The sequence below is a fragment of the Strix uralensis genome, chromosome 4 (assembly GCF_047716275.1).
Source record: "Strix uralensis isolate ZFMK-TIS-50842 chromosome 4, bStrUra1, whole genome shotgun sequence".
Taxonomy (NCBI): Eukaryota; Metazoa; Chordata; class Aves; order Strigiformes; family Strigidae; genus Strix; species Strix uralensis.
In genome coordinates, this window is record NC_133975.1 from 124,415,549 (window position 1) to 124,433,814 (window position 18,266).

An 18,266-nucleotide genomic window follows, 5' to 3' on the forward strand; every position below is an offset into this window, starting at 1 on the left:
GAACATCAACCCAACAAAAAAAATTCCTAAATCTTGAAGTCTTTTATAGGAATAGACTAGTCTGTGTGTGCTTGGCCATACCTTCTGTTAAAAGGCCTGGAGCTGGTCACTCCTGGAGACAAGATCCCAGACCCTGTGGTAGCTGGATTTTGTGCAGTTTGGCAATTTCTAAGATTAAGCCTGTGTTCCTTCCTCCCCAGAATGAACCGTCCTAACCAAGCTCAAGAAATTCTTAAACACTTAATTTCTCCAGCTAATAGTGACAGATCAAGGAACTTAAAAGCCTTGGAAAGAGACCTGTCAAAAGTCTGATTTAAGGGTCTACGAGTTTTTCTGGCAGAACTGTTGCTTCCATGTGAGGAATGATCACATTACTGAACCTGTTCCACCTGCTCTCTCCTGAGGAGGCAATAGGAGCCCTGCTCTGTCTGAGGCTGGAAGGAGCCTTCACTTGGTGCTCCTGCAAAATGTGGAGTGTCCAGAAGGAGAAAAGGGCGTGGGGAGGAGGACAAAGAGGAAAGGGAGTGGGAAACCTGAGGTGGTCTGCTAGGCAATGGGTAGAATGTGAAAGATGAAGGGCTGAGAGAAACAGGCTGGAAAAGTAAACAAGAATAAATTATAGAAACACACAAAAAGAGGCTGCACGCTCTCAGCCAGCCTTGGCACCATTGGGTGGTGGTGACCTTCAAATGACCACATCTTCCACTGCGGGGATTGCAACCTAATTCTGACAACGTCGGCCAAACAGTATCACCAGGAAGGCAGAATTTCGCTGCTCCCCTACCCAGTCCACACCGTTTCGCTGTGAACTTGGGAAAAGTAATTAAGAGTATTTAAATTCTGACTTTATTAAGGGCAATGAAAAACCAAAAGAAATCCACCCCAAAACAAACCCGTCACGCCGAGTGCCAAGAATGTTAATTGTATGTAATTAATGCCAAACGGCAGAGTTGTAACAATAAACTTTTCAATAGCAAAATCAACATATCTTTATGTTCCCGGCACACGTCCTCCCAGTTAAATGCGCTGCCCCAGTGTTAGGGCGCTGTCAAACGCCTGCCCGGAGAGCCGAGGCACGATGGCTGGGGGGGTGCTGGGCGGCCTGCCACCTCCCCAGGCACTTGTACCCTCCATACACCGCAGGTAGGACCGGGTGCAGCCTCGGCCCCTCCCCGGGGGTGTGAGGCGGGGCGGGAAGGGGCTGCGGCAGCGCGGGGGGGTGTTTGGGAGCCCCGGGGGGGCCGCGCCGCTGTCCTGCCGGGGAAGGGCGGTGTTTTCCCCGCCGCGCTTCTCACGGCTCGGCCGGGCTCTGCCGGCGGGGGCTGCGGGCTGCTCCCGGCCGCACCTGTGCGAACGGCGGGGGGGCACCGCCCGGCACCGAGCCGAGCCGAGTCTTGCGAGCGCCCGTCCCGCCCGCTCCCCACCCCGAGCCCGCCCTCGCAGCGCGGGTTCGCGGCTCCTCCCCGCCCGGCGCCGTCCCACGCCCCAGGTGTCCCCCGCCGAGCCGAGCCGAGCCGCTCCCTCCCGGCAGGAGAGGCCCGGGCCGGGCGCTGCGGTGGCGGAGCGGCTGCCCGCTGCCGCGGGAGGTGGGCGGTGCGCGGGGGGGCGGCGGTTCCGGGGCCCCGGCATGGCCCGGGGGCGGGCGCGCCGCTGCCGCCCGGCCCCCTGAAGAGGCGCGGCGGGGCTGGCTGCCGGCCCGGCTCCGCGGGAGAGGGGTCTGGCTCTCCTCCGGGCTCCCGGGCGCCCCGGGGGGGCGGTCATGTCCGGAGCCATGAAGTTCAACGGGTACCTGAAGGTGCGGATTGGGGAGGCGGTGGGCCTGCAGCCCACCCGCTGGTCCCTCCGGCACTCGCTCTTCCGCAAGGGCTACCAGCTCTTGGACCCTTATGTCACCGTCAGCGTGGACCAGGTGCGCGTTGGGCAGACCAGCACCAAGCAGAAAACCAACAAACCCACCTACAACGAGGAGTTCTCCGCCACGGTCACCGACGGGCATCAGATCGAGCTGTCCGTCTTCCACGACACCCCCATCGGCTACGATGACTTCGTGGCCAACTGCACCTTGCACTTCCAGGACCTCCTGCGCTCCGCGGGCCCCAGCGACAGCTTCGAAGGCTGGGTGAGTAGCCGTCTCCAGGAGAAGCTGGAGCCGGGCTCTTCTCTGAATGAATGAAGGTGCTCGAAGGTACTTGCGGAGCTGGGGCTTGTCCTTGCACGCCTGTGCTGCAGACGCACGCAGCCCAGCGTGTGTGTCTGTGTTACACAGGTGTAGCTTCATGCATCTGTTTACGCCCCTGTGCTTTAGATTTGCTTAGACTGCTGGTTCAACTGATGCATTTTGGGACTCTAAGAACAAAAAGCCTCAGCTGAGGGTCCAGACGCTGTAGGTGAGGGCTGTGAAGTCTCCTCTTGTAGACTAGCAGAGAAAAGACTTGCGACACACAACCAGCACAGTACACCTGCAGACTCACACAATCGTGCACCATCCTTCTTTTGCTTTGTGCACAGAGACATACTTGGAAACTTGGATACCTGGGGTTGGCTGTATTTCTGCTCAAATCTACACATGCTTGCACAATTGTTTGATGTGTGCATGCAAATGTCTTTGACTTCTTAACAGAATGGCAGGACTAGTCTTGTGTCTATTATGTACGCTGCTGTGCTGGTTTAACACAGTTTCACTCACAGCAAATTCTAGGTTATTTCCAAGTAGATGTCACTTGCATCCGGCCCAGAGAACCTCATTTATACCTTAGTCCTAATGGTAAATTAAAGGAATAGTACAGGCTCTGAAGTTGTGCTTTTGCTTCCAGTACTGTAAAGGAGGAGGAAGTGACTGTATTGATCCAGACAGTAGTTTGCTTGTAAGTGTTAGGTTAAAAAAGAAAAGAGAAGGAAAAAGAGGCATTTCTTCTGCGTAGAGGAGGTGCAGAAGAGCTGAGAATTTCCGAGGTTAAGGTAGGTATGAACTTTTTGAGGCCAGAAGTTCAGCACGCGTGGTCAGGTAGCCACCACAATGAAATCAGACGTGGAGGAAAGAGAGCTGACACTGTAGAGAACAGATAAGCATCTCGATCGATCGTATCGCTGGGGAGAATGCTGGTCCTTTCTGTTCTCAGCCAGTGTCAGTGACTGACATGTGAGACTATACCTCTGGGGTAATTACCGGGAAATACCAGTCACAGGACTGATTAATATGTGTATATTGGTATTATTTTTTTTTTCTTCTTATGGTGTACTTAGGTACCCTATGGATAGGCTTGAGGTTCATGTAGTAAAGGTGGTCTCTCTGACAATCACTGATTTTTGTGTCAGGCAGAGGGATCCAAGCTAGCCTCAAATGAGTTAGCTCAGGTATTGCTGCTGACAGCACAAGCAGAGCAGAGTTCACAGGGGTTTGCTCAGTGGGTGCGTACCCAGCTGTCCAGGCTGGCTGTGCTGCTGGAGAGAAACTGCTCCTGGGACTTGTGCTAAACCAGTTTTAAATACAGAATGGACCCCTGTGGGCCAGGGCAAGGAGCGAGCTCCGGATAGAGAGCTGTGGTTTTGAGGGTTTTCTCTGTGTTTGATTTGCTGGGGGTGTTTCCTCTTGGCTGTTGAAGGGAGCCCTATCCTCTCAGGAGGCTGGAGTCCCAGTCACACTGGGTCTGGCTACACGTGGGATTGGATTGCTCAGTTGCAAAGGTGGTGGCCTTATTTACATTATGAAAATATCTATAATAATACTGCCTCCAGTGTGGATGCATGCATGGCCAGGGGCCCACTGTTTCTTTCATTTCGTCCATCTGGCAGTGCTGAGTTTTTAGGACCAATGCAGTCTGTGGCCTGAAATGCTTGTTTGGTCTTTGGAGAGGGAAAAGTTTCATATCCCTGCTGGGTAGGCATGTGTTTTATGAACTCCCGTACCTGTGTGTTGATGGGTGCAATGGGGTGGGAAATCAGTGAGTTTTTTAACTAGTCTGATGTAAACTGATGTTATATCTGGGCATGTAGACAGAGACTAAGAGCTGCTGCTCTCCTTTTCAGTTAATGTCTAAAAATTACAACTGGGATGGATTTAGCAGGGAGCAAGCAAGTGTTCGTCTTCTGTTCCCTTTCTCCTCTCCCCTCCCTTTTGACTTGCTTTGTTAGCATCTCGCATAGCGTGCAGCCAGGATCACGTGATGACAGGGAACAGCATCTTGCCCTGATAATTTAATATGTCTTGATAAATTCAGCAAGGCTGTCACGGGGTTTTGTGTAATCAGAAGGATCGGAAATGCTGGTTTGTACTAACACAAGGTCCATGAACTGCTGGCACGATACAAGACACCACAAGGGATTTGTAGATGATTTGCAACACCTCCACTTTGAAATCCTTCAAATTGCCCTTTTCCCCTTCCCCAGAGCAAAAGCACATATAGGCAAGGAAGGAGTGAATGGAGTGAGGGGAAAGTTGGTGAATCCTCAAAGTTTAACCTGGCTTACACTTTTGCTTGGCTGTGCACAGTTTTTCATTTTGATTTGAAATAGAATTTTTACATTCACTTTTTGGAGACAAGGCCAGCAATATATTGGTAAACTCCAAATGCTCCTTGGATTGCTAACAGCCGAACAGGGCAGGGCAGCTGGCTGCCTCTGCTCCCTGAGCTCTCCGGAGAGCCAAGCTGCTGGGGTTTACCTGGGACAGTCCCTCAGCTCATGTGCTGGCTTACAAGTTTCAGCATGAGCTCTCAGGCTCATGCTGTTATGTTTATAAACGTGGGTTTTCTCCTGCTGAAAAAAAAAGTGTTTAGTTGTAACATTGGTCACCACCTCTTTGTGAGAACTGTAGGAAGTGTCAGCGAGAGGCAAGTAGGAGCAGTTGGTGTGTAAGCATTGGTGCTTCCCAGATGACTTGCAGGTACATCACTGCAATTATGACCCCAAACACTTATGCAGATGAGTAAGCGTATGGACATGAACTGTCTCATCAGTAATGCTTACACATCTGAGTCATCCCACTGGGTACTGGGACAGAGTTCTCTATTCATGGCTTGCATTAAAATCCGTGTTCCAGAAACTCTTCAAAACTGACCCTTTCTCCTCTAACCATTTTGATTATTTTTGGAAGTCTTTCTAGTAAACACATTGGTATGGTCTGGATATTTTTTTAATTTCCATATTGGTTGTTAAACATATTTGACTAATTTTACACAGATCACATCTGTAAGAGTTTGTTAACTTCAAGACCCTTCTCTCTGTTGCTCATTTCTTATATTTACTTGTCAAGTTGCGGAGCAGTAGTTTTTATTAATATTGTCAGTTAAACGCAGTCTTGCCTTCAGCATGCTTTAATGTAGTTAAAACTGGGCGCGATCTTTCCTGTACCATGTTCTTTCTGGTAGGCATTTTCCTGTGTGGGTGTGAAATTGTGCAAACCTGAATGGTAGCATTTTACACAGGTGCACATGACCCTGCCAGGTGCAACGCAGTAGAGAATTAAACTGGCTGCTATCCGAAAGTTGTTATGATTTACATCAGGACTGAAACTTGTCTTTTAAAGCATTTGATTTTGCACTAGCATGTGCTATGATATTTTTACTCAGCATATGAACCTTTAAAAGGTAGTGTCTGCTCTTTAACTGTCTCTGAGTGCAGTGTGGGAAGCAGTCATATGTCAGGGAAACAACAGAAATAATTTGGAGTACTGAGTTGCAGCTGAAAGGGGCGATGTTTACAATACATAGGATTATTCCTGTGAGTTTTATGTAGTAGTTGAAGTAACTTTTAAGCTTGGGGAAACACTATTTACAGATACTGAATTGCATTGTTACTAGGGAATTATTTAATTACGATTGTAAAAATTGTTAGTCCCTGGGTAGAGATGTCATAATTTCTAGAACTTTAAGAAGGAGTTAAAATTAAACCTTGATCTTGAAGTAGCAAATTATCAGAGTATACCAAAGGAAATTAGATAACAGATGGACTATAAGATTAATGAGCCAGTTGCAACTTCCTGATGAGTTTGTTACCATTTGCTCACGTGTGCAGGAAGAGATTAAAACAATTCTCATGCATTCCTTAGCTTGAGCTCTTTCACCTGTGTATATTTTTTATGAATTTTATTCTTTAAGGCAAAAAGAATTACATTTTACCCATGTTTATATGCAATTGTATTTATTGAATGTTAAATTGAAGAGGTAAAGGAGAATGCAGCTTCTTCCCCATAGCATCATGACCTTGGCAGAGAGCCAGGGTGCTGGAAGTCAAATAGGATATGGTTGATTTTTGTTTTGACTCCCACTTTACTGCAGAGTGTTCTCCAGGTGGGCAAAACTTGTATCAGGAAGCCAAAAATACTTTATAGCTGTTGGCAGGATTTTGCGATGCAGTATTTTGTGTCTGCATCAGCCTATGCCCACCTGTAGTGATGGACTGCAGCTTGTGGAGTGGAAGTAAATGGTGTTTTCTTCCATAGGACATAGCAGGCTGAGATAAAGAGCAATAGCAATCTGTCCACGTGATTTCTGTTTCCATGCACATGGCAACCATGTACATAGCACAGATCTGTGATCTGTGTGAAAGTCATGCTGCACATTAACTGCAAACTAGACTTGAATAAATGAGTGCACCCTCAGTAAGTTTGCAGACGACACCGAGTTGGGTGGGAGTGTTGATCTGCTCGAGGGTAGGGAGGCTCTGCAGAGAGACCTGGACAGGCTGGAGCGATGGGCTAAGGCCAGCTGTAGGAGTTTCAATAAGGCCAAATGCCGGGTGCTGCACTTGGGCCACAACAACCCCCAGCAGTGCTACAGGCTTGGGGAGGAGTGGCTGGAGAGCTGCCAGTCAGAGAGGGACCTGGGGGTGTTGATTGACAGCTGGCTGAACATGAGCCAGCAGTGTGCCCAGGTGGCCAAGAAGGCCAATGGCATCCTGGCTTGTATCAGAAATAGCGTGGCCAGCAGGGACAGGGAAGGGATCTTACCCCTGTACTTGGCACAATCGAGGTGAGGCCGCACCTCGATTACTGTGTTCAGTTTTGGGCCCCTCACTACAAAAAGGACATTGAATTACTTGAGCGTGTCCAGAGAAGGGCAACGAAGCTGGTGAAGGGTCTGGAGCACATGTCGTACGAGGAGCGGCTGAGGGAACTGGGGTTGTTTAGTCTGGAGAAGAGGAGGCTGAGGGGAGACCTCATCACCCTCTACAGCTACCTGAAAGGAGGTTGCAGAGAGCTGGGGATGAGTCTCTTTAACTGAGTAACAAGTGATAGGACAAGAGGTAATGGCCTCAAGTTGCGCCAGGGAAGGTTTAGACTAGATATTAAGAAGTATTTCTTTCCAGAACAGGTTGTTAGGTGTTGGAATGGGCTGCCCAGGGCAGTGGTGGAGTCCCCATCCCTGGAGGGGTTTAAGAATTGGGTTGACATAGCACTTAGGGATATGGTGTAGTTGAGAACTGTCAGTGTGAGGTTAATGGTTGGACTGGATGATCTTCAAGGTCTTTTCCAACCTAGATGATTCCGTGATTCTCTAAGCTCCTTCCCTATTTCTTGATAAGTTTTAAGTAATTTCTGTAATTATTATTACTGATATGCAGTTACTATGTTGAATGGGAATAGAGGAGAGAAACACCCACTGCAGAAGGTAAGATGGCTTTTGAAAGCTACCAGAATTTTGACTTCTGTGTCTTTCCTTTAGCATAGAGCTATCTGTTGGCTCTACGAACAAACCATTCAAAATGCCAGCAGAGTCCCATGCACCAAGGCTACTGAAAAGTGCCCTGCAGCCTAAAACAAAGGCTGTAATAAATAAATAAAGGAAAAATTGGTTGCTATTTGTCAGGTATTAAATAATCCTGGGGCGTGTGATGCTAATAACAGTTTTGCTGATCAAGGCAGTTGAGAACGACTGTGTCACGAAGAGCTGCACAGTTACCTCCCTGTTTCAGCATCTGAAGTTGAGCTAGTTAGGAGTCCTATTTCTCACTCATCCATGAGCTCCTCCCCAGTAAATGGCCTATCTGGCAAGTGTGAGCATCCTTGCAGACAACATAAGCATTTTGCTAAAGAGTGTGTTAGGCTGGAAAGATTTGATCAAAGCATGGGAAGAGCCAATTTCCAGTGGTCAGAGCCACTGGGATGCCAGTAGTGGTCTGTGGGACTGGAGTTCATGCCCTGTCTTCGAACTGGGTACAGCAGAATATGTGTTTGGCTGTCCTTCACGCAGCTGCGTGCCTGGTCCTGCTGCAGTACCGTCTTTCTAGTGTGTTGCTTGGTTTGTTTTTCCACAGCTATGTCTTGAGAACTGTTGCTTTGATGCTGTTGGAGTTGGGAAGGCCTCTGGGATTGCCAGAGAGGTGAGCGGGAGAGGAGCATGCTTTCCCACCCATGGCAGTTTGGCTGGGATAGGCTGTGGAAGTATCACTGCTTCTCTTTCCCTGGCTGCAAGCAGCTGCTGAGCCAAAAGACCCCACTGAAGGTACCCAAGCCTTCTGGTTCCACAACACAGTGGGCACATAGGTTTCTAGCTGGAGCCTGGTCCGCTCCCTGCACAGTTGGCTTGTCAGCCTGCGCTGCCTTTGCCTGCCAGCCCATGCACCAGCGCTTTGGCTCTCTGGCTTGGTGGCAACTTCTTGGCATGGGGTGAAGCGGGCAGCTGGGAGAGGCCCCAGCTCGTATAGTCACACGAGGTTTTCTGGAGTTGTTTGTTGAAGCCATTGCTGATGTGGCTGCTGGGGTGTGGGGTTGACTTTGATGCTAGGGTTAGCTTTCTGTTTCTGCTGCTGCCTGTTGCTCAGCTGGTGGTGTTGCCACTGAATTACCGACAAGCCCTGGTAAGAGGAAGAGGGGGCAGGACAAGGGTTGATGCCTGTGTCTCCTTCAGCAGTGTTAATCATGGCAGAAGAAGCTCCTGAGGGTGTTTGCAGACCCATGGCCCCAGCCCTCGGGTTGTTCTTTTTCCGAGAGATTGCGTGCGAAGGAGGAGGAGGAGTGGGCCAGTGAGGTGACCGCAGCACAAGTGAGCCCAGCACCCCAGGAAGCTCTGTCCCCAGCTCTGCTCTCTGCACCCTGTGGGCCTCACCTCACTCTGTTCATATTTTATATTTAGCTTTTACCACAGGTCTTTCTGTAAAAATGCATTTCATCCAGACTGTCTGAGGCTTTCTGTTTGGAGTATTTTCTGAGTAATGATTTGGTTTCTGGCCATTTTGAGCTTATAGGCAATAAACTGCAGAAAAGATTGTCAAGGGGGCTGTTTAAGCTATTGAAATGCCATTAGAAAGTCTACTGATTTACAGTGTAATTCAATATGAAAGCATATCCCTTACTGAAGTGAATAAGACTCCCACCCTTTCTTTGCAAACTATTAAAGCTCCTTTGATGGTTTAGGCTTGATTGTAGCTATTGTGCTTTGCTAATACAATCAAGAAATTGGGGACCTTTTGCGTAACCATGGAGAAAAAGACGAACAGAAGAGTTATCAAGTGAAATGAGGTTTTGGCAGCTTTTGTAAAGAATCCTGGATTGGGCATTGCACCTTCTTGCCTCCCAAATCTCAGCCTATTTAGGCACGAAGTTAATTTATGTCAAACCATGCTGCAGACTTAATTTCTTCTGGAGACAGTGAGCAATCTTTGTTCTGATTGCTTATTCCACCCCTGCATTATTTGTGGGGCCATGCAGTGAACAAGGCTGGAGTCCTGGATAACTAACCTGGCGTTGTGTCCTGATGGAGCTCACCAGGTGGTTGTTCCTCTCCCGAGCCATGCCCTTGGTTGTGCTGGTACAAGAGGCCCTGGCTGGTTGCGAGGGAAAGACTTGCTTTATAATTATATCAAAGATAGCAAATGTATGTCTAAAACAAAGTGCATCCTGAAGCGTCCAATTAATGTTGCTAAGCCAGTTAGGGTAAGCCAGACAAATGACTTAAATTTCTGCAATGCCTATGACAATTTTTAATTCTTTGATGTCATGAGATGTTCTTATCACTCAGGGAAGTCAATTGCTGAGGAAACCATCATGCTTTATTTTGAAAGCCAGCACAATGAACAGATGTAAGCCAGGTTTCGTTGCGTTAGTGCAGTGCTGTGCAAGAGCAGTGCTACTGATATTCAGTGCTAAAATCTCAGCATTTGTGCTGGGCCCAAGGTGATGGAAGAAACTGCTTTTTCACCGCCTCTCTGAGGCCTTGTGTGCCCTTGTGCTCTTGTTACGCTAGACCAGAGGCATCTAATCGGTGACCAAATCTATCCCACAGGCCTGCCAGAGCAGTTTTACCAGCTGATGGCCTGCTCCCTGCTTTTCTCTTTCCTGGGGGTCCTCAGGTGTGGGGCAGGGGACAGGTTGCAGGCAGAGGAGTTGCTCTGGCAGCTGCCAGCTTGGTTTTGGCTACCGTTTTCCTTGTGGGACCCACTGCATCTCCAGAAGGCCTCGTGCTCTCTAGCCCACCGGTAATCTGTGTCCTGATGGAGGGGTGCAGCCCTCAAGATGGAGAGGTGCATCTGCAGCAGACAGGGGATGTGTCTTGTCTGTGTGACAGATGGATGTCGCACCCAGGGTTGTCTCCTCTGAGTGCCACCTTGCAAAGCAATGAAGCCCAACCTGGGAAGGATGGCAGCCCTGGGCTGCACAGACACAGGGTATTTGTGACTTCAGGTCTGGGATAAGATTTCAGCTTTGTCCACTGTCCCTCCTTGTTGCTGGATGGGAATTTCTGTGCGCCATTATACAGTGTAGACCTGCCCTTCGTGTTGGCACAGCTTGAACTGGAATGAGAGCGTGCTGCTATGACTGCAGATACCCGTGAGCTTTGCCAATACAGAAAAATGTGGACAGGGGAGGAGGGAAGGGAGTGCAAACCTGTAGATGACATTACATAAAGACTTTTTCTTGGTGTTCACCTGCCAAGTTTCGTAAGTATTGAGTTTCATGAGTGAGTTGATTGTATTTGTATCAGTGATACGGTGGCAGCTCTCCAGACTCCTTCCAGGAGAGGTCTCCTTGCTGTTGAACAGACAGGAGATGAAGTACTGGTGCAGAAACAAAAGTTGGGCAGCTTTGGTAGCTGACTTCAGTTCGTGAGATGGGAGATAGATTACTTATTCTATTTTTTTAATGAACATGACAATGCTCTGTAGGCCTTAGTGGAATCTTTTTTGACTTTTTTTTTTTTTACTTTTTATTGCAATACAGATATGTCTGTCAAAAGGAGGAGAGGAGGAAAATACATCCATGCAAGACGTGTTTCTAAACGTGTGATTTGGTGCATAAGTATTACATGTCTGCTGTGCATTTAAAAAAAAAATAAATTGATAAAATCATTTGCAGTGTGAAATCACTTGACGGATCAGCAGAGCCCTGTAACCTCTCAGATGGAGGGGAGTGAGGGAGAGGATGTGAGAATCAGGCTGCGTATCTGTGCTGTCCCAGGACATTACACATAGTAAGAATTACACTGACAGTCTGACAGTGTGCACCTAGGGGCTGAGGAGAGGTTTGAGGTGGTAGCTCCATATCTGAACACTAAGATGTTTTTCCTGCCTTTGTCTCGTATGTTTAGTATCAGCTATCCTCAGAGGCAGGAGTTTGACTTGTCAGCTGGTCTGATTTGATCTGAAAAAGCAGCTCATACTTTCCTACAGCACTTCTGGTTTCTAGCCTTCTCTTTGGTCTGCTCTGTGGTTTCTGTTTTTCCTTTGCTTGTTTCTTATTTTTTTCCTTAGGTCTTTGTCATTAGTCTCCATTTTAGCAAAGTACTGTATTTTGTGTTTTTCTCTTAAGTAAATTTAATTTTACCCTGTCATGTAAGACATCACTTGTAAATTAAAGTCTTCATGTACATCTCCACTTGCTTTAGTATCTTAAACCTCCTGTGGTAGCAATGGGGTCTTAGTTTGGGAATCTTTTTATTGCTTTTGGATAGAAAATATTTGCCATAATTCACAGTTTTATAGATGCTGTAGTAAGTTCAAGCAGTGACCAGTCATAACTATGCCAAGTGCTGTAGGTATGAGTCAGAGAGAGACGTGCACTGTCAGAAAGATCATTTAGGGTTGTGTCAGTCCGCTGGAGCTGGCTGGCTCTATGGTCTGGATAGGAAAGAGGGTGACAGTTTTACTATGACAGTAAAAATCAGCATGGGATGTCTGTAAGTATCTGTAAGTTGCAAATAAATGCTGTCTCTGATAGCATTGGAGTTGGCTTGTCTATGTGTGAGTTAGTTTCTAGAGTGGTTCTCTCCACCTAGACTGGTCAGTGTGCTCATCCTGTACTAAATGTATTAATTCTGGGCTAAGATCCTTCAGAATAACGACAGTCTTCTAGATCAAGAACAATTAATGAAAGACTAACTTAACCTCTTCGAATTCCTACTTTGTCCTGCATTTATTTTCCTTGGTAAATAAGGCCATATAGCTTGTTTTTTTTTCCCGGGATTGGGAAAATGTGTTGTTCGAAGTGGTGAAATTCAGAGATTGATTTACTGAATGTTTTCTTCTATCTCGTGTCCTTTAATTCTTTTAAATTTTTAAAATTTAAATGCCTTAAATCTGAAAAAGAGAGGGAGAAACTTTTCACGCAATGGGGCCCAATTCTTGTCCTTCCCTCACATGTCAACTCTGGCACACTCTGTGTGAAGCTGCTCTCCATACTTCACTTCTTTCTGGCATCTATTTTTAATAACATTGATGTGGAAGTTGTCTTCCTCCTTTCTTACTTGTTGTAGAATGTCACTCTGTAAAAAGTGTGTCTTCTGTGAGAATTCAGCAGAATAAGAGCCTGGTGCTTGCCTCTGCTTTTGCTTGCCAGGTTTACATCAGTGGATTCCCAACAGCATTGATGGAGTTACACTGCCAGCTCTGCACTGGTCTAATTGGGAGAAGAACTGGACACATTTCTTCCCCCCTTCTTGCACGCAAAAAGGGTTTATAATGATGGCTGGGTTGTACATTATTTATTGAGCACAGTGAGTGCTCATGGAGCTCCGAGAAAGAGGAAGGAATTGGCTTCTGCGCAATGAGTTTATTATCTAGGTCATTCACAGACTGAGGCATCTAACATTAATATATTCAATGAAAATTTATTCTGTAAGGCAGTTTGCTCCTGAGACTGGAAGAAAATATAACCATGTGAGGAAAATGTTGCTGTGCGGTCCATATCCATGGTGGGATTTCTTGTCAAAGCTACTCAGTTGGAACACACTATTTAATACAAAAGCTACAGTGGTGTCAAATGTTTAGGGTGATCCTCTATCTCCTAATAGGGCTTTGTGGGAGTATTGCTGTTGATAATCAGTTTGCAAGATGGAGCCCCACGCCTATCACTTCATTATCTGTTTACTTAATAACAGTAAAAAGTAAAAAGGAGCTTTGGGTAGTCCCACAAGAATTGTTCACAAGACTGGCTTGTGAGGGAAGGCGACTTATTGGAGATTGTTGGAAATGACCCTACAGTCAGTTTCCTTTCTTAGAAGTTTCAGCCTCTTATTCCTGCCAGGGACTGATGATAGCTTACAGAACTATGCTAAGAAAAAATACTGGTTTATTAAGTATTTCTTAACATAGTGGGATGTAATTGTGGTGGTTTAGTAGCTACTATACAAGCAACTAAGCCATCTTCCTCTCAAAAATTAGCCCCTATTATAATAACCCCATCAGTACTTAATGATAATAACTCATTTTGACCACATTTGCAAATAATTATCTCAAGTAACATCTCAAGTAACATTTGCCAATAAAGATGAGAAAATCTTTCCCCATTTTCTTGGTTCTAGGAAGGAACATATTTCAGTTTCCTTTGTAAAATCATGCTGAATGGTTTTTGGTCTGAGCCTAGAAGAGCATCAAGTTCATTGTGCTCATGTCCAAGAAAGGAGCAAGTCCTAGAGCTGCGCTAGTGAGCCCAGACAGTAGGGCCTTATTCTTTCCTTTTGAGGGACAAAAGGGGTATGGTGCAGGCAAAAGAAATGGGCAGCAATGTTACAGAAGCAGATGTTGCTTCTCTTGTTCCAGATCTCTGTAGGTTGAGGCTAAGATCTCTAGCTCTCCCTGAAGGACAGTGGGACCCCCACATTTACTGTTATGGTGCTGTCTCTGCAGGCCAGGTCTTGCTGTATCCAAATCCTTAGGGTTTGTCATCATCTTGGAGTGACAGTGTTGAAATGGTGAGGAAACTTGGATTCTGGAGTGTCTGGCAGGCTCTGGAATAACGCATCAAAAAATCAGGGTATGTTGCACATCCTCACAGAATGGTTTTCAGCCCCTTGTAGACAAAATACATTCATGTGCTAGTACAGATGAAACCCTTTTCATTTGGGCTAATGCTTACAAAGTCATCCAGACTAGGAATGGGGTTTGTGTTTAACCACAGCAGGCTTGTGACTTGTGAGCTCTAGCAGCTTGTACAGGGCAGATCTAGGAGGATACCCAGCAGGTTTTTGTCCTTCTCTGTCCCATGGACAGTTGCTGTGCAGCAGGAGAGGTAGAGTGCTTCCTGCTCATGTCTCTGCTTCTCGCCTACCCCATTTCACAGCCAAGCATCCTAAATAAAACATCACTCAAAGACTGAAGGAGTTAATGTGGTGGGCTGTGAACTGTGGTTTTGGAGTCGTGCGAAAGCAGCGTCCATTCTGCTGCGTTTGCAGAGGAGTGGTGATGCCTGGAAGAAAAGTGGGGGGAAGCTTGGGCGGGCGGGGGGGGCTAGGTACAGTAATCTCATTTTGATCAAAGCTTGATACCAAGATGGCTTTTTCCTGTATTTTGTATCTACTGAAGAACTTGGTTAATGATTTATCAGTTCATAACCAATTGTACGCTCTTCCCAGCAGTTAACTACAACCACTGTTGGACATACACAGAACCCCTCTCTGATGTTACCTAAGCTCCACCGAAAGGGTATTGAAAGCTGTGTCTTTTAGCTTGTCTTGGCTGAGCAGTTGCTGCATGTGGCTGCACATCTGCAGGAGTGCAGGATGTTAATGCTCGTGGTGTAGAAATGGCTGTGAACACGTGCATGTTGTAGGACAGACGACATAATGCACACTCAGTTCTCGCTTAGCGCTGTGTGTAATGAGGATAAATCCCTTTAGCTGGTTGTGTTTCCTCTGGTTACTGCTTTGTTGGGTAAAACTTAGAATTAAGAACTTTAGGGCTCCAGAATTTTAGAAGAACCTTAGAATGGAGAATTGTAGCTATATCCAAAATCATCAGGTGGTTCATTTTAGAATTGCACTCTTCTGACTTTATCAAGAATAAAATTGTAGGGTCTGGGTGGATATCTTCAAAGAGAAGCAATGATTGTTCAAGTTGTCACATGTTTTGGCTTATGTGGATGCAATCTCAGAAGGTTTCTGATGTGTCCTTGCAAGCTTGTCATTTCCCTTTGTCATAGAGAAAGGAGTGTGATTAATACGAGGTCAGTGGATTTACTTCTATATATAAATAAGCTTACTGCAAAGAAACTTGCCTCAGCAATGGATGTGCCGTACTCATTGTTTTTAAGCAATTCCACTTCTTATTTTAGTAACATTTTGGAAGCGCCTGTTCCTGTTTTGAACATGAACCTTAGGTGAGAAAAGAGTAACTGAGGCTTGCTGGTTTTAAACAACCTTTGGTGCCCCTGTGCTTGGCTCCTGAAAGTTTGTTCTGAAAGAATCTTCCTGACCTCGAAAAAGCTCATTAACATTTTCTCAGTATAAGTTTTATGGTTCATTTCTAGATTGACTAAACAGTCTTCTTATGTTAATAGTCCTGGGCATATGAAATTTTATTGGCAGAGAAATGTGGGTTTGTTGTTTTTTTTTTTTTTTTAAATTAGTCCAGCTGCACAAAAATACTCTTTAGCCGTGCCTGATAATTTTTTTCACTGTCAACAATTAGAACAGAACCCTTTTTTTTTTCTTTTAAATATATATTTTTTTAGCCAGTAAATGGGTAGTTGCAAAACCCTGTACACCTATAGTATTTATTCTTACTCCATCTCTAACAATATTAAGCAACTATTTCCACAGAAACAGTGCTCTTTACAATAGACAGTGTTGTGGCTTGCTTCAAAGCCACAGTCGGAACATGTAGGTGTTTGAAGAGTACCAGATCTTTCCATCTGTCACTATGAATTTTCCAGTGGGTCATTACTTGTTCAGACTTTCTATCTCAGTATCCGAAACCACCCCAGTGCTTCATATTACCGTGTGTGGTAATGTTGCAGAAGCCTTTCAAGTGCTACTGGGCTGCAAGAGGAGTCTTTTGAATTCATAAATAGCCGAAACTGATGGTGCAGTTGTGGTAATGATCTAGCCAGCAGCTTCAATGCAGTTTAGGATCTAACTCTTCACTTCTGTAATTGTATCTAGGGCTCTTTCAATATCATGCATATTAGGAGAGAACAGCTTTAGGTGTTTTATTATCTTTCCTAGGGGACTGCCTTTGTAAGGGTTCAGTTAATTGGATGTATGGCAGTTATGAGAGGGACTACATCTCTTTCATTTTCTTCCCCCCAAGGTTGTTACTGAGCATCCTGCTTGTACAGAGGAGAGGAACTCTTTGACTGGCTTCTTGGCTTTATATTACAGGGCTTGGTAAACCTTAAAGAAGGGAAGTTATTTGATTTTATTTTGAAAGAAGATAAATGCTATCCAGGGGATTTCAGTCCTTGGCTGGTGAAAACTTTCTGGTTAAGGTTATAAGACGAAAATTGACTAAAAAGACTAAAATTGATGTGACTTTTCCTGGAATGAATAAAATTCTGCTTTGGAAAGTAAGATAGCATATCCCCTGTCAGCAAGGGCTGTTTGTCAACAGGAAGAGGAGCATAAAGTCCACATTAGCAGTACCACCCAGGTAGAGAAGCACTTTTCTCCAGAAGGGAATTTATACTTTTAGGCGTATTAGTTAGTGGATTGGAGTTAAAAGCATGTGTGTTTGTAATATAAAGCACATGCAACACTGGCTGTGGCACAGATGAAATGCCAGGCCAGGCCTTCCATTCACAAAGAAACAAATTATTTATCAACGAGGGAACATGACAGCAGTTGTCCTAAATATGATGGCCTTGTAACAGAGCCTGTCCTGCTCTTGGCTTACCTAGGATTGTCATGTGCTTGGACTTGCACTGATCCCCAGCAAAATCTCTGTTTGAAAAGAACATTTATCTGCAGCTTTGCAGATGTTGATGTTGAGCTTTGGATGGGAAATGTGGTCAGCATCAGGTAACGCTGTCAATTGACATGTGAACAAAACCACTCCAACCATGTTCTGACCTTTTCCTCTACAGACCCTTTCAGGATCCACACTCCCCCCTCCCCACCCACTCTACCCCCCCCGCCCTTTTTTTTTTTTTTTTAATTCAAGGTACATCTTGGCCACATTGGTTAAGAAGTGCTTCTTCATCTTGAAACCACACTTTGGAAGGGGAAAAAGAAATATTAAAAGGGGAAATACGTGACAACGTACTGTTGGTAGATGCCAGCAAGCTGCCTGTCAGCTTGCAGTTGCACGCAAACCCCAGAAGTGCCTTCTCCTTCAGATGGAGGCAGATAGCTGGGTCAGCTGAACAGCATACCCCAGTGGCACGGCATCTTGTCACCCATCCGGTGGACTGGAGAAGGCTGGAGACTGATGTTTTTCAGCTCCTTCCTGTCTCAACTCAATTGCTGGAATCACAGCTATGATTTTATTGTCACAAGCGGGTAGTGAGATCATCTCTCTCATGAGGTAGATGAGGAAAACTGTAATCACAGATTTGGTGGGACTAAAAATTACTTGGTCTTGGACAGTCTGTCTCTTATTGCAGTGCTTGGCTTCAGGATTTTGGGACTTTTTTTTTTCCCTAATCCTTTCTCTAAATATACAACCCAGAGTCCTTCACTATGAAGAACCTCATCTATGCACCCTTTTTTTAAACTGCTGTTTTACAGAAATATTTTTATTGTACTCTGTCCCCTCCCCCCCACCAAAAAACCCCAACCCCCAAACAAAAACAAACCCACAAACAAAAACCACTATACAAATAGGATATGATCTAACTTGGCAAAGCGAGTGTTGGCAATGGGTACTGGGTGTTGTCAGCTGCGTACTGGATCCCAACCTACATTCTTTGTGCTTCATGAAGACTTGACTGTGACTCCCAGCACTGGACCTTGTGGGATTAGAGCGGAGACATGAGCGGTAACATCTGGAGACCAGGAGTAAGCATCATACCTTTAGGAATGCTGGGGGTGTGCATGCCTTGGCACTCCTTTTTTTTTTTGTACCTTTAGAAACATCTAATTGGCTATGTGGCCAGAAACTGCTACTGCTTTTAAATGATG

General features: G+C 45.8%; 1 protein-coding gene across 1 annotated transcript in view; it reads left to right on the forward strand.

Moving 5' to 3' along the window:
- Positions 1-1,622: 1,622 nt before the first annotated feature.
- PRKCH (protein kinase C eta) overlaps positions 1,623-18,266 on the forward strand; it is a 119,630-nt gene continuing 102,986 nt past the window's right edge. The window contains exon 1 of the mRNA XM_074869003.1: positions 1,623-2,119. Within this exon, the coding sequence (XP_074725104.1) occupies positions 1,760-2,119 (360 nt within the window). The 5' untranslated portion in view covers positions 1,623-1,759. The remainder of the gene's footprint in view (positions 2,120-18,266) is intronic.